The sequence below is a fragment of the Nipponia nippon genome, unplaced genomic scaffold, assembly GCF_047370975.1.
Source record: "Nipponia nippon isolate SJK-2023a ecotype South Korea unplaced genomic scaffold, ASM4737097v1 scaffold_28, whole genome shotgun sequence".
NCBI classification, from domain to species: Eukaryota; Metazoa; Chordata; class Aves; order Pelecaniformes; family Threskiornithidae; genus Nipponia; species Nipponia nippon.
In genome coordinates this window covers 5978528-6001791 of record NW_028262345.1, presented here as the reverse complement: position 1 = coordinate 6001791, position 23264 = coordinate 5978528, and the positions used below count along the sequence as shown (strand labels likewise).

At 43.5% G+C, this 23264-nt stretch overlaps 1 protein-coding gene across 3 annotated transcripts in view; it reads right to left on the bottom strand.

Annotated features, from left to right (window-relative positions):
• DIXDC1 (DIX domain containing 1) overlaps positions 1–19219 on the bottom strand; it is a 38646-nt gene extending 19427 nt beyond the window's left edge. For 2 of the 3 annotated variants that reach the window (XM_087763486.1, XM_009472267.2), the window contains exons 1-5: positions 19008–19219; positions 6256–6385; positions 4796–4921; positions 2767–3016; positions 1426–1533 (exon numbers count right to left, since the gene is read on the bottom strand). In XM_087763486.1, coding sequence (XP_087619612.1) covers positions 1426–1533; positions 2767–3016; positions 4796–4921; positions 6256–6385; positions 19008–19067 — 674 coding nt within the window. In that variant the 5' untranslated portion in view covers positions 19068–19219. Of the gene's footprint in view, positions 1–1425; positions 1534–2766; positions 3017–4795; positions 4922–6255; positions 6386–9484; positions 9551–19007 lie in introns of those variants that run through there. The other variant, XM_087763487.1, reaches the window with a different exon arrangement.
• Between the last annotated feature and the right edge of the window lie 4045 nt (positions 19220–23264).

Sequence of the window (23264 nt, the reverse complement as noted above, 5' to 3'; positions counted from 1 at the left end):
AGTCTGTTCCAGAAGAGATTAAATGGAGCAAAGCATCATATCCAGAGGGAGATCTAATATGTTCAGTTAGACAGTCCTTTATCTTCAAGCTAGTTTCTTGTTCTCTGGGGAAAAAGGGAAAGGCTGTCCTTTACTATGAAGCTACCCATGCTGGATCAGCTCCCCCACTGTAGTACAGTTTTTCTTCAAAAGCCCCTTCAGCTGCACTGTCTCTCCTATATCCATGAAAATAAACAACGCATTCATGTATCTTCCCTCTCCCCTCCACTGCTCAAGTAAACTGGGGCAAGACTTTTGACTTCTGCCCCAAAGCAAAGGGTAGTAAGAAGAGCTTGTAAGGCACCAGCGTAATGTGTCGTAACTGGCACACGCCGCTCAGGTTCACAGCTGCAAGTTGTGGAACCTCCTATTGGAAATGTGTTATATGCTGCCATTCTAACCAATCCTGTCTTCTACACATTCCATTTCCTTAGAAAGCCTCCACTTGCACCAGCTTGACCTTGCCTAACTTGTGCAGTAAAGAACCTCAGTCAAGGCTGCAGGCTGTTTATAGCAGAGCATATACTTCTCGGGATCCAAGTCCTACTTCAAAGGGGAAAGTCACTTCCAATGGAAACCATACTGAACTCTGACTTTCAGGCTTCATAGCAGTATGCAGGAGATTTTTCAGTAAAATAATTAAATGCTGCACTTTACATATTGAAAGTGAAAGTCTGGGGGATGGAAGTGTAAATTAGGTAACTGTAAATCTAGAGACAGTTAAAGGTGATGGATGAGGGCACGATGGCAACGAAGACACAGCTGCAGATCCCCCCCGGGACCATATACCTGGATTAAAGACTGGTGTGTTCCTGTAACTGCTGTTCAAATCCACATGCCCCCTCATCTCCATCTCTCTGCAGGGCATGAGGTTTGTTGGTTTAAGTTCCTTTCCTCCACATCTTTTCTATCAGCTCTGAAATATTCATCCCTTGCACCCTAGCTACTCTGCCCCTTCCTTTCTGTGAAGCAAGCCACAAATGCCATTTCAGCACCCCTCACATCAAGCACTCCCTCGAAAGACTCCACCTGTACATTCAGGTTCCCAATAAAATCTTTAGCTGTGTCTTCCCTAATCCTGTTCCCCTGGTCTCACTGAGGGACACTCCAGAGCTTAAGACAATTGTAACTCAGAAGCTCCCAGCTCTTATCTATGCAATCACATCATGAATGAGATGATTGATTTTATCTGTGGGAGAAATGGCAGTAAACCACTGCTTCATGTTGGTTCCTGAGGCTTCATTCTCCAGATCAGACAGGAGACTATATGCTGGGAATCCTCTTTTCTATCAGAGTTAACCAGATCACAGTGATAAGAAAGGGCACTTCAGGGAATGTCACACAAAGGACCACGAGGGGACACATCTTGGCAATGAAGTTCCTTACCTGGAAGAGTGGGACTCCAATGGCATGTTCTGCTGCCCTTCATACTGCTGCACCAGTGCCCGGACACTCCAGTAAGGGTTTTCAATCTCCTCATCCATGCTGCTATTTCTGGAGATAATAATCATAGAATGAGGGAAGCCTCACCTGGTAGGAGCAGAAATTCTTCTTGTCTCCAAGAAGGAGTGTAGGAAAGCTAATGAAAGGAAGGTAAAAAGGAGGGGACAGCTAGAAAACCGCCAATTAAGAAAATTCTCCTATCAGGGAGCTCCATCCCATCTTCTTGGTGTGTGGGAAACAGCGCCAAACAGGCCCTCCCCTTTTAAACTCATCCCTAATTCTGTGACTAGAAAACTACAAAAGCTCTGGGAAGGCGAGGAAAAGAACAGCATTTGCAAACAGCACAAGGACTGGCTTTTCTGAAGAACTCCTGGCCCACAGCCTTTGCAAGAGAAACCCTTAACATTTAATTTTTCAACAAAATATACCATTTCAACGTCATTTCCAAACTGCTTCATGGGTACTCCCTTGAGCCAATATAATATGGGCAAATGACCTTCAGCTGTGTAAGTTAAACCCTCAATAGACTACCATCTGGCTTCCGTTTAAATGTCATTACTGTTATTATTATAATCCACATAGCACCTTTTGCAAGTGTTAAATGTGCTTTTCAGAATTACACATTCCTTCTGTACATGGATCATCTCCCTTCATTATCACCAGAACTCCTCTGCTTACATGGTAGGCTGCATCAGCTGATTAACAGCACACAACATTCTGCATCTGCTTATATAGCAGTAAGCATAACACTGGGGTGAACAGCAATGTAGAAGACAGCATGGACTTGTACAACAGGCTGAATGCCTCAAATCTGGGAGTAACTGCTCCCAGATCTGTAACCAGTACCTGTACTTAAGACCTTACTTTTGTTTCACTTGAAATGAGAATGTCTCCAAGTAGACAGCACCAGGAAAAGGCACTGTGCTCAGCGTGAAATGGGGAAAATGAGGCAGCAGACTTCCCTCTGGCTTGGCCATAAAGAACTGTTCTTTTCCAATGAGATAACAGAGATCCAGCACTTATTTTGCTGTAAAACCTGAAACGAGCCTGGGATACCTGCAGTCTTCATCATGAGGCAGCCAGGCTAGGTAAGTACTCTCCTTTGCTAGGCCACTATTTATTTAGGTTTCAGTGAGACAGCAGTGGTTTGTCTCTATTTGTTTGCACAATAGGAGAGCTACCTTACAGCAGTGATTGTCAGGATAAAGAGGTATCTATTTTAAAAGATATTGTGTCCATCTGCTAACATGACCTGACCTCACATAACCAGGGAAAACTCATTACCTCTGTCTGTGTCGGAAAACATCCCGGCCGGACTGCAAGACATCTTGACGAACATCTGCCAGAGCAGCCACTGCCCCTTGGGCCACTGCAGCAGCTGAGCGAGGCCTGTGACTGGCAGAAGATGTTGACAAGCTCTTCCCTACCATGCCAGCAGGGCCATGATTCATTGCTCTCCCGGAGCCTGGTTTGAAATGAGCAGCTAAGGCCAGGATCAACCTCATGATAGATTTCAAGTTCCCATCAACAATATCTGCAAAATGCAAATAAAGGCAAGGACAATGCCATTAATGTGAAGTCCCACCAGAGCTGTATCTGACCAACAAGCATGAATATAATTAAACCCAATGGGACCACGCCAGTGAATGAAGACTATGCGAAAAGGACTGCATTACAGCACTGATACTTAGCTCTGCTTATTTTGTACAGAGCAGCAAACTGACTGCCACCTACAGGGCACAAGTTTAAATGCTTTGAATAGACCTGAATCTGCCCTCTAGGGCCATTTCCAGCTAATAATCCAGTAGGTTACGTGACAGCACGTGATAATTACTGACTGCTCACTGGAAAGTACAGCAGTTACTGAAAACTACCACTGTACTAGCAGTCACTTCAATTAGCACATAGAATTTGCGTGTTTGGTTTTTTTTTAATACTAAAGACCAGAGAACAGCAATGTATTTCTTTAGCAAGAGCATACTGTACCATAAACTGTTTGTAGCATCTTGCAAATGTTAACTAGTCAGTTTTAATAATATCACACTAGACATTTCCCCCAGCATACAAACTAGCTCAAACATGTTGACCTCAAGTTCACCACAAAGATCAGCCATTCTTTCAGACTAGGATTTCTCAAAACAATTTAGTCAACTGAGATACTCAAAGTCCATTAAAATAATAGGAATAGGGTTTCCAAATATCAGAGGCAGCCTAAAAAAAAAAAAAAATCATAAGTGCTGGAGACATGAAGGCTGGTTATTACTTGCTTTAGTATCCAAAAAATTATAAATAGCCAAAATAAGTCACACTGACTGTTACCTACACATCATTCATGGAGAACATGAAGCCAAGAGTTTGTGTGAATCATCTGAAGTCCTAGAATGACTCAATGTCAGAACTATGACAGGAGCTCTGGAGCGTGTGTCCCAGTCTCGTGCCTGTATCCTATCCCATGACCACACGACATCATTTCATTGCATATCCAGGTTGATACCTTTGCTTATGTAAGACTTTTACCAATATTGCTATCATTTCTATAGCCATGACCTCATAAGACAACTTGCAACATTACCGAAAGAAACAGTAGAGCCTCCAATCTGCCAGTGGCAGTACTGTGGGAACAGTACTCATATTTAAATTCTAAGCCTCTCACCAAGGCCTATAAACCAACAGCTCGTACTCTTCTGCTAACAACAAGGGTCATGAACTGCATGTAGTCCATCTCTGCATTTTTCCCCTCTTTCTCATCCGAAGGGACACAGAAAATCAGAACTGTATTCCCCCCCCCGCCCCAGTACAGTCAGCAAACAGTAAGGATCAGGGCCTGTCTTCTACCCCATATATCTACACACACACACACACGAGCAATCCTTGTGATATCTGACTAAACCATGCCATAGACACATGATTTTGCATTTGGGTCTCCTCCCTACTTACAGGCCATGTGAAAGAGTATCACAGGTTTCCTGTGGACCAGAAATATTTTTCCCATGTCTCATTTCACAGTAGCAGGTTTATGTCCTTTTACTGAAAGATTCTGAGTCCATATTCCTCATTACACCATTACTTATCTTCTGACAGCTCAGTAGCAGAAGAAAAGGCACTTTTGTTTCTGTGCATTGTGCTGTTACCAGAAGCAGTCAAGAAGGCAGTATCATTCAACCCAAAACCCGTTACTAAACCACAGGAGAAAGAAAAAAAAAAAAACAAAACTCCCCCACAAACTAATACATTATCTGTTTGATATGAAACAAAGACAGAAACAGGCCTTCAACAGATAGAATCATCTGTGGTGACCACCAGGGGCACATACCTTTTGCTGATGTCTGATGCATGCGGATCTTTTTTGATGCTACGAACTGTAAGACTTTCTCCACATTTTCCCTCATCTCCTGCTGGCTGGTGGGGTTGACCTGAATGCCATTCAACTTCTCACCAGCTAAAGGAGTGAAAAAACTTTATTAGAGAAGAACTGAGCTGCTTGGTGCTGTCACAGGAATAGCTATAGGTGTAGGGCCTGATTTCTCTCTTCTCTGGGTACTGCAAGAGGCACGCATGGCTTCTTGTCCTGTTTATAACGTATCCAGCACCAGGAATAACTAGGTTGGAGACTGTATTGGGTTTACATGGCAAGATTTTGGTAGCTGGGGGGCTACAGGGGTGGCTTCTGTGAGAACATGCCAGAAGCTTCCCCCATGTCCGACAGAGCTAGTTCCAGCTGGCTCCAAGAAGGACCCACCACTGGCCAAGGCTGAGCCAATCAGTGATGTTGGTAGCACCTCTGTGATTGCATATTTAAGAAGGGTAAAAACTGCTGCACAACAGCACCCAGGAGAGAGGATGTGAGAGAAACAACTATGTAGACGCCAAGGTCAGTGAAGAAGGGGGAGAAGGTGCTCCAGGCACTAGAGCAGAGATTCCCCTGCAGCCTGTGGTGAAGACCATGGTGAAGCAAGTTGTTCCCCTGCAGCCCATCGAGGTTAACGGTGGAACAGATATCCACCTGCAGCCCATGGAGGACCCCATACCAGAGCAGGTGGATGTGCCCCAAAGGAGGCTGTGACCCCATGGAGACCCTGCACTGGAGCTGGCTCCTGGCAGGACCTGTGGCCCCATGGAGAGAAGCCCACACTGGAGCAGGTCTTCTGGCAGGACCTGTGACCCTGTGGGGGACCCACACTGGAGCAGTCTGTTCTTGAAGGACTGCACTCCATGGAAAGGACCCATGCGGGAGCAGTTCGTGAAGAACTGCAGCCCGTGGGAAGGACTCACGTTGGAGAAGTTTGTGGAGGACCATCTTCCTTGTGTGGGGCCCCACACTGGAGCAGGGGAAGAGTGTGAGGAGGAAGGAGCAGCAGAAACAACGTGTAATGAACTGACTGCTGCTAGGGGGGAGGAGGTGGTAGAAAATTTGGGAGTGAAGTTGAGCCCAGGAAGAAGAATATCTCAGCAAGTAGATCACTCTTCCAAATATGCCACACACTAACACCATTCCTCTACAAGGTAAATCCTTTCATAACTCCATTCCAGCCTCATGGGAGTTAATATGGTCCCTGACAGGTTTTAGCACATCTGTTGTAACTGTCTGCTAAAACATAAGGACTTTAACAGAATTGCATTTATGACCTGCTTTATGATCGTTTTCTTTTAAAGTCACTCCTTCCCCCCTGCACAAGCTCTGACACCATCATTAACATCTGCCAGTATGCTTGACAGATGTCAGAGCCAAGGCCAGCCTCAAGATGAAAAATAGTGCCATATGGCATTACTGACCTACAATCTCAATGAGGAAAGCAAGAATGACTCCATCTCGGAGATCTTGTCTCAGGTCTTGGACTGGCTTTATTGTTGGCTGCTTCTTCAGCTGGGAATTCACCCAGGCCACATATGCCTGTAGTTGTTGCTGAAAACAGAAAACAAAACATTTGCACGTCATTGCCATTTCAGGGGAAAGTTGCATAGCTCTCACTTTTCTCTTTCATCTTCACAGATCTCATTGTCTTTTGCCCTTGAAAACAAACACCAATGGTCTCATCCCAAAGCCTGCTGAGCAGTAACTGACATCACTGCACACTGTGGTGCAGCTCACTCCATGCCAGGACAGGACTCATGATCTAAGCACAGCTGATAAGAGAGCTTTACATTATGTTTCATCTAGGTTGGTGCCAAACCAATGCTGTCACCCCCTCATTTTTGGTGCCAGAATTGGTTCACTCACAGCATTTAGTGTCCCATCCACACTATTTTCTTCCACATCCCAAGAAAGTAGGAAACCCACAATGCAGAAGCAACAAACTGTGTTATTTGCCATTAAACTATGCCATCTATCAAAAGAAACCAGGACAGATTTCCTGGAAGAGACAACAGCCTCCCTCCTTAACACTCCCAGCATGGCTCATTTCTAACAGTTCATGCAACAGGAAAGAGACACCGTGTTGTAGAGCCCCCTTCCTCCATTTCCTTGGAGCCGCATCAGCATTTCTAATCGCCCAGTTGCTATTTCTGCACATGTGGAAGCTGGCTTGCCACAGCACTTAACACCTGCAAGACCTGAGAGCAAGGAGCACTGCCTTTGCAGCAGGTCATACCGGATGCTGCTTCATATAGCTCTGCATGTTGCCTCAAGGGGAAGACCAGGGAAACTGAAACCCAGGTTTCTGCTCAGCATGAGAACCCATCTGGCATAATGGACTGAAAGGCAAAGAGCAGGTTCACATGACCTTTCCCTTTCCACCCTCCTCCCAGTAGCACTTCCATGACTAGTAGGAGCACTGGTAACACTGAAATCCCTTTGGGAAGGGCTGGTGTTGTACATGGAGAGTAAACAAACTGATCCATTTATGGGATTACCTCCCTTTTCACTAAGCTTCCCATTATTCTGCCGATGCAGCAGGTTTTAAGTCTCCATTCCATATTATCTCAGCAATGTCAGTCAGAGTCTAGGCTTTTACAGCCCATCAAAGTCACAATCTGATCACAGCTTCACTCTTAATTATCCTGACATAGGAAATCCAACTTTAATCACACCATGGTTCGGTCTGCTGGTTCAGAAAGGTGACTGGACCTGTATTCAATCAGTTCCACCCACTCAGCAGAGAGCTGGAGAGCAGAACAGAGAAGATGAGCTTGGGGTACTGCCTAATGGCTTTTGAAAAGAAGGAAGCAGAAGTGGCAGATCCGACGCATGCTTGCTGGAACAGACTTGGCCTGTCACGTGGATTGGATCTGCATGCTCTACTTTGGCTGTAATGGCAACGATGCACGTCAGTTTTGCCTGCCCAGTTTCAGAGGTCTTTATTTGCTAGTTAACGTGACCGGGCACTGTGGAGAATCAACAAGCCTTGACTTTCTCTCTCTTGCACAAGTTGATCATGTGCTGATTTTCAGAGCAGCAGTAGTGACACTTGCCAGCTGCAAAAAGCACCCCCGCCCCTTGCAATTGTATTTTAATTGACCATGTGGGCACTGAGGTTCAGTCTCACAACAGTCTAATGCCAGAGCCAGAGAGACCACAAGCCTTCTATTACACAAATTTATTCAATTCAATAATTTATTCAAACAAGTACCAGAGAAAAGAGGTAGGTTTGTTTATAGTAATACAGCATCATTATAGAAATACCTAGATTAATAAGTAAAGATGTACCGAATAGGGTCGCAGCATGAAATGTTCATCTGAAGTCTAGGTAATTTACGGAAATAAGATTATCACAGTAGTGTTTATTACCTTGTTGTCATTTTTCAAATCATTTTACAAAGTTCTAAACTGCTACATTGTACTAATTCCACAAGGGAAGAGCCCCTTCCAGCCTACAGAAAATTTGCAGTTTTTATAGGAGTCTATAGGGTTCTTCCATTCAGACACTTTTGTCTTCACTCAAAAGGAAAAATAGACCCTTTCGCTAAGCAGTTTGTTTTCTATTTCTTTTCTCTGAACATTCTTCATGCATTCATAAAATTATTTTTGGCAAACCTTTAGTGTCTATCTCTTAAAAGCATGAGGAGGTTGTCATTGTTATTATTAGGGGGGAAAAAAAAAAGTAACTCCTAAATCCCAGCGCATTTACATTTTAAACAATGATTACTAAAAGGAGGATTTTGAGGCAACGGAATATGTATGTCGCCATTACAAAGTAATTTCATACCAGTAGCTGCTGTAATACTGCAGACTTACATTTCATTAGCAGACTTACTTTGTTGTTTGGTTAGCTTTGCTTTTTTTTTTCCCCACTAAAGCATAAGATTTTCCTGCAGAAGGTCAGACAGTTGGACTGATCAGCATTTCCTGATTTTGTGTCCAAAAACTAGAACATCTAATGACTTTAGCAAGAGACTTGTATTGCTGCAGAGCTAAAAACCCAGGGAATAAGCTGTCTCTTCTGACAGCTGAGGTGAGCGAGTGACTGAACTTACCAAGAAAATAACAGATATAAAAGTTTAGTGACCTAAAAATGGCAAAGGGGTGTTCAATGCATGAGGGAACAAAGCCCCCAGGCTGCTCAGCAGAAATCCCAATAGCAATTTTTAAGCTAGCAAGTCAAAAATGCTTTGCTTCACCACTCTCTGTGGCTTCCCCATCAGCTGGCATGAACTGAGCAATAAGAAGGACATTGTGGACCATACCTTAAAGCCCTACACCTCCAACACAAGCACAAGGGCTTGATCCACAGCCACAGATTCAGTTTAATGAATCAGACCCATACGAAAAGTAAAACATTTGTTTCACTTTCTCAGAATTCCATTTGATTCAAAACCCAAGACAGCTATCTCAATTCACAACAGAACAGCCCTAAGTATTGCCACAGCAATATGATCTGCTACCTGGACAGACACCATTCATGGCATCTGTTCTGGAAAATACTCCAGGTATCATCTTCCAACACAGAGAAAACAAAGATTTGCTAGGGTGTATTCCGCCATGAGAACAGAAATTCTACACAGCCTATTCCACCCCACAAAAATACTCCCTAGCCTGTGCTTGTCACTTGTCCACAGAAATACTCACACCAAAAACACATGCTCCATCACCATTTGTGGCTGCAGACATCCCAGCTCAAACAATACACGTGCCCAATCCAGTCTCACATAGGTCTCAACTCGTCTTAGTCAAGAAAACTCCAAGGAGGAGAGAAAGGAGGTTGGGAACAAACAAAGAGGTGGATGACACATCTCAAAAGTACTCTGCCTTTCCTTTTCCAAGGCTGTCCCCCCCCGGTGCTTTCACACTGCTTCCTGACAACACAGTAGTACATTTTGTGCCTTCTAAATAAAGAGGCACTAACCCCAGAGGCAGAGCAAACAGAAGAACACAACCCAGACTGAGTAAAGGATGCAGAGTGAGCCTTTGTGCCTAGGAGGCTGGACCCAGTAGTCCCCCAAACCTGCTTAGGTCCCCTGCTCTGACAGCTGCTCAAATTCTTAGCACTCCTCTTGTTTAACTTTTCACTTTCTAGTTGAGGGGAAAGATCCTGTGGGACCTATTACACCAATTCCTGTGATGCTGTAACTATGCTACTACAGCTTCCTACAGAAGCTCCAGAACTCCACAGGACTGAACAAATCCCTAGAGCTTCCCCTTGTTGGTTTATAACCTGGTATGGCTGACAACTATATCCAAGAGCAATCAGAGAGGGAACAGCTATTGTTCTATCTACCTCATCCTCTTCCTTCATAACGATTAATTCCCTGCATTTTGGTTTGAGCTTCTGTTCAGCCAAATCTCACGCTGCTCTACTCCTGCACCCGTTATTTCTTTCAAAAGCAGATTTTCAGAAGAAAACCATATCAGCCTAGTCTAACTTACTATGCAGAGCACATGTTATTAGGATTATGGTGGAGTTAAGCTTAATCCCATTTATGTTAACACAGCTTTGTGTTCCAAAAAAAGGCCAGGTTTACCTGTACCTTCCAATGGTAAGAGTAGCTCCCTTACCTGAAGGAAGTCAGAGCCCAGATCGCTTCAGCTCCTAGGCAGATCATCTAGGGTGTTTATATCCAAGTCACTCTGGAAGCCCTAAAAGACTTCCCAGGGCAGAAGAAATTTTTTAAAGCAAGGTACTAGGGGCCGCCTGCAGTTATAACGAATTTCCCAACTTGCAGGCACTTCTGCTGGCAAATTACAGATTAGCACTTCAGTAAGCACAACACATCTCAGAGCAGGATTTTACTTTGGATCATTGATTCAGCACATAGCCTGAAGAAGTGCCTCAGACCTACTGGTTATAGGAAAATAGCTGTAGAGGTCAGGAGCATATATCTTTGTGCTTTCAATTGACAGCCAATGATACGCAGGAGGAAAATGCCCTTCCAGGGTCAGCACATTTTTCTCAGCAGCTGTAATCCCTTACCAATAATTACAATTAAGTGTCATTATCTAGTATTTTCCACAGGTGGAAGAAAAGCAGCAGCTCTATTGCAAATCTTCTGCCAGTTGTAGATGTCCTTGCTATTCTCATTTAACCAGTACAATTCACCACCTGCTGCTTAGGGCTCACATTTCTCCCCTCTCAACCATCAATCAGTCCAGTCTGCCTAACAGTAAATATAGGTAGATCACAATACCTTGATATGCTACTCTGTCCTTTATTATCAGTGCCAGCTACATTACACTGTATAAGGTTAATTTTCACCTCTTCTGAGATTAGGGTATTGAACATTTTGAAGTTGGCCAAATCTTCATTCTTGCACAAAATCGTTTTCCAGCAGGCAGATGCCTTCAGAGGGCCTGACCTCCTTGCTATCATGTTAGAACAGACTCCCATGACACTCTCTGCTTCTAGGAAGAGATGACTTTTCTGCATTCATTTGATAAATTTGAATCTATCCTTATCATTGGATTTAGGGAACCAGCCTGGAAGAATAATGTTTCTCATAATCTTTACTCTGCTTTTCTTTCATACCCTTTGGACACTGCCCAAGCACCGGGTCTAACAGGGTCAATAATAATAGCCCTCATGCTATGAGGTTGGTCCCAATATGAAAGGCATTTAGTGTCCTGTCTGCTCAGAGCACTGAACCAAGTGTCTGCAACAGCAAAGCTCAAAAGCTAGCCTAATTGCATCAGGCTGTCATGTTTAAGGCCTTGTATGATTTCTAAGCTTTCTGACATTACCTTAATTAGATGGAACTGTAATTTTCCATCCAGGGTTCCTCCAGTTTGATTGTTTTTGTTTGAGAAGGCCTTTGTAGAAGCAGAAAATAAAAACTCACAAGCAAAGAATATGTTTCTCTCTGCTCTCAAAGCCAGCAGATTTTATTCCTCAAAATTGCTGCTTAAATGTGATTCAGGCTGTTTAATGTATTGAGATAGCTCCTGATGCATCCAACAGTGAAATCCACCCAATTATGACCAGAGTGATGCCAGAACAACGATATGCACCCACAGGACTCCTCTTTTATAAAAATCTTACTTTAAAGCAGGAGGTGTAATTTCATTCAAAATAACTTTGGGTCTGATGTGTATTTTCCAAATCTTCTATAAACAGCCAGTCTCAAGCACAGAACATGCCTCAGTACAGCGACACAGTTTGGAAAAGGCGGCACCCATGCAATCTGGCGCACACCAGGAGACAGAAATAGCATGTGAGCTGCAAAAAACCAGGAGCTCCTTAACCCTTCGCCCATATCTGAGTGAAAACACGGACATTTCCAACACCCTAACATGTCTGGACAAGGATTTTTCACTGACTTGCTGAGACCCAGAAAGAAGGATTATCCTGAAGTCTGGATGAAATTCTAGCCAGCGCATGTTTTCTATAACTTCTAAGGTCAATTTCAAAGACTCAAGCAGCACAAACCTTTGGGAGGAGCTGCCCTTAACCCATGCTATGCTCTAGGCACACTCAGTTGGATTTTCCTCATCTTAATGTAACCTGTTTCTTCGGTTCAGTCAATTCACCTCAAGCAGTAGCCACCTGCTTTTCTAGCCAGATTCAAGAATATAAAGGCCAGTCTTCTGCTTTCTGATCTCTTAATCCAGACGACATTTTTGAAAACGTTGATTCCGACTACCATTCATCAGCTGTTCAGGTTTGTGCAAAGATTTTAGAAAGCAAGAGCCTGCAACTTTAGAAGGCTTTGGCCAAATCTTTAGAAATACTTTAGAGATGTTCCTGTCATCCTGGGTGTTCAGAGCAAATACAAAGAATTAAATCCTCCTCTCTGTACACAGCTTCCTGAACACAGATCTCGCACAGGAACTGATTCTGCCCTTTATTCAGAATGTCAGGATGGGGAGAATGCTGTCTTCGTCTCCAGAGGGAGAAGAGCAGCAGCTTTTGCTCAAATCCTGGCAGTACTGCTGGGTTGAAATGACAGCTGCCTGTGGCATCCTGGCTAAGCTACCACTTCTTACTGGGAGGGGAACAAATGTCTGGTCTACTAAGAAAGCAGCTCACTGGCAGACTTTCAGATGCCAGCTCAAGTGCTGGAAGGTCTGTGAAGGATGAAGTTTAGAGCTGAAGGTGTATTTCACATGTTGCCTGAATGCAAACAACAGCAAGAATTTCCAGAGTGCCCAGCTATCCAGCAGGACACGTAATTTTTGACTGCAGTTTTCCACATCTTTCACAGTCCTTTACCCATTAACAGGAAGAGCTTAAGCATTAAACAGTAAGACCCAATTCCATTCAAACTCCCTAAATTCTTTCTACCGTTTTGATTTTTACTTCTTGTTGCACAGCCGATAGCTGTCATGCTCCATTCCAGAGACATACAACTTTCAGTACAGAATGAAATAATTCTTACCTGTGCCTATATATACTGGTATCTTATTCATTCAGTGTTGTACTTTAGAATTCATTTGGAAGAGCTTAGTAGAAGCAAATGTAAGATCTCTTTAAACAGCTCATGAGGCCAGCAGCACCACTCACATCTCAAATACAGTTATGCTCAGTAGTTTGTTGCAACTTAATAACTAACCTTGAGTCTCTTCTCAAGAAACTGGGCCTAGGTGGGCAAATGGCAAGAAATGCATGTCTGGCAGTTTTTTATCTCTGTAGAACCAAAGAGTTATTTAATTTGTGCAGAAAAAAAGCCTGATGAGTCCATTTTCCCTTTTAATATAAGAAACCTTTTCCTTCTATTGATCTTTTGCCAAGACATATCCTTGCTGTCAGACACTGATCTCACTTGTGCCACCCATCTGCCAGATATAGGGGTATTTTTGTGAGTGGCATCTAAGTGTGCTTTCTTTAAACAGTAATTTTGCCTGTCACTTTCATAACACCACACACAAGCATTCTCCCTGCAATTAATCTGTTTCCTACCTATACCTCCTTTAACTCCAATCTCCTGTTTGTAAAAATCCAGGGATTGCTCACTATACCTTCCACACCCACAGTGGCAGTTCTGTGCACCCTTTTTATGTTCAGGAATCTGAAGATGTTATCCATTCCTTAAACAAATTCACTATCATTGCAGGCAACAACTACTCCAGAAGCCTACCAGATAGAAAGTCATGTAAAATGAATCTTGCTAGGATGTATTCATTTGAATCAACAGTCAAGACATCCACACCCCAAAATGTCACTGCCATTTGAAGCCCGGTTGCTGCTTTCGGGCTAATTTCTGGTACTTTTGCAAGATGTTTTAGTGCCTCTGCATCTTCCCCAATCTGGTATTTTGAGTCCCTTTTCTCTCACAAGCAGTGTTTCTATGCAAGCATACAGGCAAAAAGCTGAGCCACAAGACATCTTTTACTGTAACCTGCCAGTACTTTGGAGCACATGATTCACCCTGAATATCAAATGGTTCCACTACACCCAAACAAAGTCTAAGGTCTGTCAAAACAAGTTGCACTGAGACATTCACTGATGCTTCAGGAAAGAAAAGGAGCATTGTTCCTTATTTAGCAGAATGCAGTCACTACCCCTGTACAGACAGGGAAAAGAAGCTTTGTGAAGAGACCAAGCATACAGTATGACTGAACAGTGCTTTTTGCAGGCGAGAACCTTTCATATGAAGAAAAGGGGATGTGACACCCAGTGAGGTTGCCTGGTCCAGGATGAAGGGCAGTAAAGGCACATTCAGGACACAGACTCTGTTCCTCGCTCTGCCAATGACTCGCTATGAATTTGGCAGCCCACTCTACCTCTGTGTGCCTCAGTTTCTAGCTATAAAGCATCTGTACTAATTTTTTTATGTTCCTTATAAAATGCTTTGATAACAACAAATCTTTGACTGTAACTGTGCAAATGCACTGTAATACACCCTGCCAAAGGACAGCCACTGCTACGCAACCAAGTAACAGCCTGGCTTAGACATACAGTAAACCTCAGACAGGGATTGAATCCTAACTGCTCAACCCCTAATCCTATATAACAGTAAATACATCCCTCCCTTGCTGATAGTCCTGTTGCTGGCCAGGCACAAGGGCTTTGGGAAAAAGAGATAAGAACTCCTGCTAGAGCAAGCAATTGTCCGCTAAACTACATTTCCATGTAAATCCAGGTGTGGGAAGCCCCAGCTGTGTCTTCTGATGTCTGTACTTGAGGCTTAGCAGAATTACAATGCAGGAGCTGCCCAGTCTCTTGCAGACCAGACAGGCAACCTGGCAAGGTCTAGGTGGTTCTTCAGATCCCAGCCTTTCCCACTCTGGCCAAGCCTTAAACAAGTGCACCTGACCATCCTGTGGCTTTAACAGTGCAGAGCGGATGTAAAATACTAGTGGACTCATACCGAAACAAAGCTGACGTGAAATGAGACTTGGCCCTACTATGTGGAAAACAGCAGCATCTCTAAAGACCTTCGTGTATTTAGTGAACCCCAGGCTCTGAGGCATTCAGTACTACAAGGAGCATTTAGTTATGTGCTGGTCCTAATGGGCCGAACTGGATGAGGGAGACAGGAGTCAAAACAGCTCTCTTCATAGTGAATCCTATTAGCTATAAATAGCACTCCTTGCCAGGAAAGGGTGAGTGCAAGATTGTTCTGCTAAGATCACGGTAGCAGAGACATTTTTATCACAGATCATGCATGTTACACCAAGGGGAACAGAACAGCTGCCAGAACAAGACAGTAGCAAGTCTATACTGCCAAAAAATTACTTCAACGAGAAAAGCAAACCAAAATCAAACCCAGGTCATTTCCCACAGCAAGGATTCAGATCTCACAGAAAGGATGCCATCTAAGCACCTCAAGTCCACCAACAAATACAACAAACCTTGTATGTGTGGGAAATCCAGGAAACACCTACTGTAGATGCCACTCAGCTAAGAACCCACTACTCAAGGGAAAATATTACTTGAAGCACTTGGTGAGGGGGCAGGCAATGAGCAGCCTGCTACGGAGAGAACAGAGAGCCCTACCTGCACTGCACCACTTCCTGCATGCATACAGCTGGGGACTACCAGTTCTCACATAGCAAAATGTGTAGGTATTTCCCCATGTTGACAGACGCTTATGTAGTAATCTTGCATTTCACTTTGCTGCTGTTGGGAGACCCTGATTTCAAAACAACCTCTGCTTGGGCTCTTAAAAATTCACTGCCATTTCACTCTCTGGAGAGGAGCCAATCCCAGGCCTGTTGTTCAACGTAATCTCAGAGGCAAAAAAATAGCTATTTCAAATGACTCATTGCACACAAGCAACTACATAATTAAGATTGCCAGAGGAAATGATCTCTCAACTTGAAAAAGAGAAGGTATATTGTTGTTAAAATACAGACGCATTAATGTCTTGCAGCTGTCAGGCCCATTTCTGAAACATTTCTGTGTGCCCCATCTGTTTTAAAGAACTGACAGAAGTATGAGTGCATATCTCAAATAAACTGCATTTCCTCAAGGAGACAGAACAAGCTGAGGCCACATGGACAGAGTCACCACAGAGGAGATCATGCCCTCTATGGTTTCCTTGCATTATAAACTACTGCTTTTAGCAGCCATACATTCCCATGCCACCATCCAGCTGTGGGATTGAATTATTTAGCTGCCTCAGAGCAGGGTAAGTCTCAGTAAACAGCAGGGAAACACCTTCAAGGCAGGGTAGTCCATTAATGAGAGAAGGACAGGAGCTGTGTGATGCCCACAAGGGAGTTCACTGCATTTCAACATTAAACAAAAGTCATCCTGCTTTAGATGTCTGCAGGTGACACTGTCCATAACATATTTTGGCCAGGGACTCTGAAAGGGAAGGGGAATACACTGGCCTGAACTTGCAATTTACAGGGCCCCTTTGGCAATCTGTGATTATGTTCATCATGCAGAAAGCATCAATCTAACAGATGATCTGTGAAGCAGAACAGGCATTAGCTGCAGAAGGGACAACTATGCTGCCTTCTCCATCCCTGCTGAGGTAATGAGGCCGATGGGGTGGCTCTCAGCCAGCAGGATGGACAGAGAGGGAAAAGAATGCAAAGGAACAAAAGAAACTTGCCTGTAGCATCTTGGCTGTGCTGACTAACTTTCCAGGCATGGATTATTGACCAAAGGTGCAAGATAGAGACACACAATCAATATCCCTAGCGAAACTGCAACTATACCTGGCCTCTAGGTCCCAGGCATGTGTAGGGTTGCACCTGAGCTCTGCACATACACCTAGGAGCTTGCTAGCAACTTACTTGTGTATGTTAATGCACAGATTTGGAAAGTACATCCTTGTATTTCAAGGTATCCAGTCACCAAAAGAGCCACCTGGCCAGAAAAGATGCTCTATCAAAAGAACAGACACCGAATCAGCAAGGCAATTCCTGCAACACCTCAATTCACTGTTTGTGTTAAATCAAGTCTGACTTTTTATCTTGAATCTGTTTTTATACCCAAACATTAGGATTAGTAGCCACTCACTTCCAGCCTTCTAACATCAGAGTGCTGTGTTGCGATCAGACACCTTGGGACACTCTTTCACATTCAGGGACTTCTATAAATAAGCACTAAAGGTACAAAGAAATAAGGGAGAGGAAGTACATTTGGTGGATCAAAACAGAAGGCACAGAATTACAGCATTTCTCGATGATTTCCAACTGTGTCTGTGATGTGATGCATGTCCTTGGCAAGTCACTTAACCTCTCTGTACCATAGGTTCTGCACTTGCAAAACTGATTTTTTGTTTTACTTTTGTTATAATGTGAAGTGCGTGATGTAGCAGAGAGATCCCAAGTGGGAGACATGAGAGTGAATCTGTTTTTAAGGTGGGCGAGAGACTTTTTTTCCATAGCTGAGCAGTCTATGGGTAAAACCAGACAGTGAGGGTGGGGCTAGCACTGAACTTAAAACTGTTCTTTCCTCCCATTATTCATTATATTATTAAAATACAGCTTACTATTCACTTATGCCAGAGAAGGATCTGCTGCCCTCAAGCACAGGAAGTGTAAGCTTGAGCTAAAGCAATACCTTTGCTGGCTAAAAATGAGACTGAGATACTCTGTGGAGGAGGGGATGGAGTATTTACACAGTTACGCAGAGCAATCCAAGGGGACCTGTGGCTGGCGTGAAGCTGTGAGGCTCAAGTTTCATACCCAGTTTGTTTTCCTGGTGATGGCTGGTGCTGTTAAGCCCAGGAGGGATGTTCATTTTCTGTGAAGAATGGAGTATGGGGGCAGAACAGTCAGGTGGGGGCTGAGCTTTGCTAGGATGAGGAACCACTGAACACAAACAAAAATAAGCTATGCTCTCTAAGAAAGAATAAAACACACCAAGAGACTATCTCTGCCACCAGGTGAGAAAGCAAATAGCAGCCACTATTTTGTTTCAGCACAAGCCCCCACAATTTTCTCTCCTTTCAGCTTACAGACAGGAAATCAGGCTCCAGCATGGTCTGCACGATGCACAGCCAGGCAGTGGCTGCCCTGGCAGTTTGTACTGAGTCCACAAAGAGTCCAACGGAACTAATTTTTTGTGCACCCTAAAGAGGGAAGCTGACAGCAATCTGCACTGCTCATGCAGTTACAGGATTCCCATCTGTGGAATTTCTTGGTACTTCTCACTCCTTATTTTATGATTTATTAGTCTCCCTAACAGCAGAAGAAGCAAATAAAGAACACTTTTAAAATTATATTTTCCTCACCCAGACAAATTTCAGTACCCTAAAGATTCAACCTACAGAACAAGATGGGGAAAAAAACCAGCCAGCCTGCTCTTTGTCAGCCTCTCCCAAGAAATGTGTGTCCACAAAGCAGATTTACAGGCTTTCCAACAGCCTTCAGACACAGAGACTTCACATACTCGGGAGACGAGTCAATTCTATAAAATAAACTGTGCTCCATAACCTTGCTGCAGTTTATATTATTTACTGGTACAACAGTAAAGCACTGCGAAGAGAATAAAAACTCAGAGCTAAAAACACCAGCTGTAAAACAGCCACAAACTCTTCAAAAAACTATTGCTGATTTGCAGACCCCTGGCTGAGCTGCCCAGTATGTCCTTCTGTTAGTAAACAGCTCTCCCGCCCTGAAATCTTACTCATTTTTCTCCTTCTCTGTTCCTCAAAGCACTCAAAGCACTGGGAGACAGAACAGTTCCTGAGAGATGCTGCACAAAAGCATGCTGCCTTGCCCCAGAAAGGTCTGTGTGAGACTTGGGACATGCATTTACCTCCGTGAAGCCCTCCTGAAGAATATCCAGTAAATTCCCCCTGGCCAAACAAGCGAGCATTCTCCACAAGCCCACCGACGGGCGAGGGTCTCAGAGGACACAGGGCAGATCCTCCAGCTCTGGGCACGACCTCTTCCTCCTTCTCCCAAAGACAAAGAGTTGGAGCTCATCAGGAACCGCATTCATAGTCCCATATGTGCAGCCCGTTACTGCACACAGATAGTTGAGCCAAAGTCAAGGTTTGCTCTGGGCATGCTCGAGAGGAAGCTGCTGGGGGAGTGGCGGGAGAGATGTCATACGGTTCCCATAGAAACGCTTCAGCTTACAAGATGCAGGCCCAGGACTGAGCTGGGGAAACATCTGAAACCCATTTCCAGCAGTCATACTCACACAAAACCTACTGCGTAGAAGAGATTTTCAAACCCACCAAACACAGCAAGCCTTGTATGGCATGGGGGCAGGGAGAGAGTCAAAGAACGGCAAATAGCAGATGCCTTGCTTAGCTAGAAAAGCAAAAGGAAAGACTGTAAGAGCTGCCAGCTTTAACCCTCAGCAATCGTTCTGCAGCCACGAAGAAACAGCAGCGCTGTCCACAACCTGGTGGAGACAGGAAGCTGCAAACCAGGCCACAACACAGCTATTAACATTTGCACGGTACTCGGCCCTGCTCTAGCTGCCCTGGCAATGAAGTTGAAAGAAGAAAAAAAACATAAAACTGTCAAACTGGAATGAAATACAATCCCCAGCAAATTTTTTAAATCAATAACAACTGCATTCATTCCAGAAACAAGTATCAAGTATCTCCAGCCAATCTCTCAAACTTCATCTCACCTTACAGTGAAAGCCCAGGAAAAAAAAAAAGAAAAACCTCTGAGACTGGATGAAGACACCTTCTGCCAGGGGCTCTGGCTGCCAGTCCACAGAGCAACACTGCAAGTACTGCCCAGTGATACCAGACTGTGCCTTCAGATTTCAAAATATCTGGCCGAGCATTTCTAAGTGAGAGACACATTTAAAAACAAACATGTTTTTCTGCCTAAGTATTGAAGCATCTGGAGGAAAAAGCAATTGCATAATTTTACCATTTTACCCTGTCACATATGGAGATGCAACTATACAGAAAGACAAGCAACAGGTAATTTCTCTCTGTAACCAACACAAGTCATTCAAAAAGGAGTCAGCCCCCACATCTCCATGACATGTTTTAAATTATTTATTCATGTTTGCCTTCCCTACTTTTCATAATTCAGTGGGAATTGAGATTTTTATGTTTTCATTGATTGTAATATCACATCTGTTAAGCAAAACAGATTACTGCAAGGCTTTGCTTAAAGTCTTGTAAGCTGACAATGCTGGTGGTTAGTATGTTGATCCAGTTTACTTTTGAGACTCAAAATGCCATTACATAGACAGCAATAAATATTTATCCCCCTTTTTTGTGATGCAATCAAGTAGCTTATGCCTTTGCAATTTCAATAAAATTTCATAGAAAAAATGAATAAGTGGTTTTCCCATCAGACAGCAAGTGACCTAATTTTAAAAAAAACAAAACCCAACAACCACAAAATACACTCTGAGCCTTTTCTGTAGACTTTATAATACTATTCTTGACTAATAATCTCAAAGAAAAAGTTATATTTATTATCTGTTTTTCAGTGCTACATAGTAAATATACATTCATAGAAGACTTATAATATTAACAGGTAAGGATGCTGAGGTCATCCCTTCCCTATATCACTTCAATTTCTGGAACAAAAAAAATTAACTCCAGATGTACTGATGTAAAATCAAATGCACTCTGAATGCACAGAGATGGCTGTTAGGTGTTCTGCAATTGTTTTTATAATTTGTTTTCTGAATTTGATAGCAGATTAAATATTTTATGCTCATAATCCCCGCAAGCTCTAGATATTTTTTACTGAGCAGCATTTCTCTCACCCCTACTCCCTATCTCCCTATTTCCTGGCACAAATCAGAGGACCTAAAGCCAGATGTGTCACCCATAGCACAGTAGTGCAATCCCTGAGAAATGCAGAAATACTGTCTCGGCTGAACATATTGGGGGAACTGTGAAGAAGTTGGTTTGGATTGGAGAGACTATTCAAGCCAGAAGCCCTACCCTGCCTTCCTTTTTGGATCAACCAAGAAAAGCTGGGACTGGAGTCTGAAATTCAGGTGGTCCCATATCCCCGTTACAGAGCTTCTACCTACTAGAACATCAACACAGCAAAAGGCAAAGTGTTCTCATTATACGTGCCAGGTTCAGGTACAGGCCTGCTCGCAGTATGTTTTCCCTCAGAGATTTTGTCATCAAAGACTTGCTTCTACATGGGGTTTCTTATCTTTGAAACAGAACTGCCTCGCTTTGACAATATGAATGTCAGAGAATAGAAACTAGGCCATTTCTGATGGTCAGACTGAGAGGCAGAGCATGCTGAGCCATTTTTCTGTTTATTGTAGTAACATAAATGCATCTTGGGTGAATGTGTATGCTGAAAGTACCTTTTAAAAATTAAACGCTAGTTCTCCCATCTTTGTGTTTCACTTTTAAATGTCAAGCTTCTTGTAGCAGGAATCATATTTTTCTTTCAGTTTTATAACATCATAATAGATGCCTTTGAATGTTGTCTTTGCAAGAAGCAAACAAAACAGCCTCTCACTAAAACTAATGCTTCATAATTCTCCCTGAAGATGATTCCAAAATGAAGGGCACGGGGCAATGATATCAAAAGGATCTCCGCATCAACTGTTCCTGGTGTGAGCGACCTTCAAAACAAACATGTAGGATGGCAGTTTGGTTGGTGGCATTGCCCTCTCCTGGCCATTTTCAGCATAACCCTAACCCTTGTCCTTGCCCCTGTTGAATTCCGGACAAGGTGCGTGACACGGCCCTGTTACTGCTCCATTTCCTGTCGTTGTGATGAGGCTGTCGTCATGGCATAGCAGCACCAGCAGTATCAACACATAAGCCTTCCTTCAAGCCTTCACCCAAGAATTTTAAGGCACTTTATCAACATTCTCTGATAGTTTCACTTACCAGCTTTTGAGAAAGAGAGGAAGATCAATGGCCACGGTTCAGCTCTTGCTAATAAAATTTTGGTTGGGGAAATAAAAGCAAGTGAAGCTGATTCAGAAAAAAAGGCTGTGAGGCTTGTGAGGCCATGACTGCACTAATAGCAAAAAGAGCTGCCCAACGCAATTAATGCCTTTGTGTCACTGAGTGTCCCCTCCCTACCTCCCCATCAAGTATCCAAAACAGAGGTCAGACACAAAAAGGACTCCTGGAAACTCACAGAGGATGCAGCAGGCTGTGATGTGTGTCGGGGCACCATGTCCACCGGAGTTCCCATGCTGGATGCCACAGCTCAGCTCGGTGCCAAGGGAATGTACCAGCACTCCTTCACCCTTGAAGCCTGAGGGCGAGAAGCAAATGTATTAAATACAAATGAAAGAATTTTCTTAGAACAGACTTACCAATGAAATGTCTGAATATAAGCAAAATGAAGGAGGAAAGTTGCCACCTTCTTTCATTGCCTGCAGAAAATATATTTAAGGGCTACAGTCTTAGGGAAATTTACCTATTTTTGTATTTTCTTCCACATGTAAAGTATGTATGGTAGACAGAATTCCCCTGAAACACCTGTAAAAAAGATTCCTGATTACACTGGCTTACACTGCACGTAGGATCCAATCATCTCTTCCCATTTGTGGAGGAGGAATCCAAATTCAACAGAAGTCAAATATGCCAGCCAAACCTGTGCTGGTCCCTAGTGTCAAATATTCAAGGCAGTACTTGATTCAGTGCATTTAGTCCAGACAGCAAAGATTCATAAATAATTTTAGGAAACAATTCCACATACTGACATTTATATTTAGGAATTTTCTGGCAATCTATATTTTCTTTGCTTAGTCTTCTAAAGAAGTCCGGAGTAAAGTCTGGTGAAAGGCAAGGTGGGGGAGTTTGGAAGAGTTAACAGAATGGATAATGGTAAGATTCCTTGAGAAAGACTGAATGACAGTACGGATCACTGTTTTTAAGAATCATTTAAAGGTGGGCAGGAGCATAGCCCTTAGGCAGATGGTCACTGTTATCTTGGTTGTCATCCTGATACATCTCTAGGGACCACAGGTCAGGGGTAGGACAGGACGGGTAGCAGAGGCAGAGCCAAGGCGGGTTGCTGAATCTGCTCGGGGTGGGGGTATTTTGGGGGCCACTATACAAAGTGGGGATGAGAGCGAGTGAGGAGGGAGGCCATG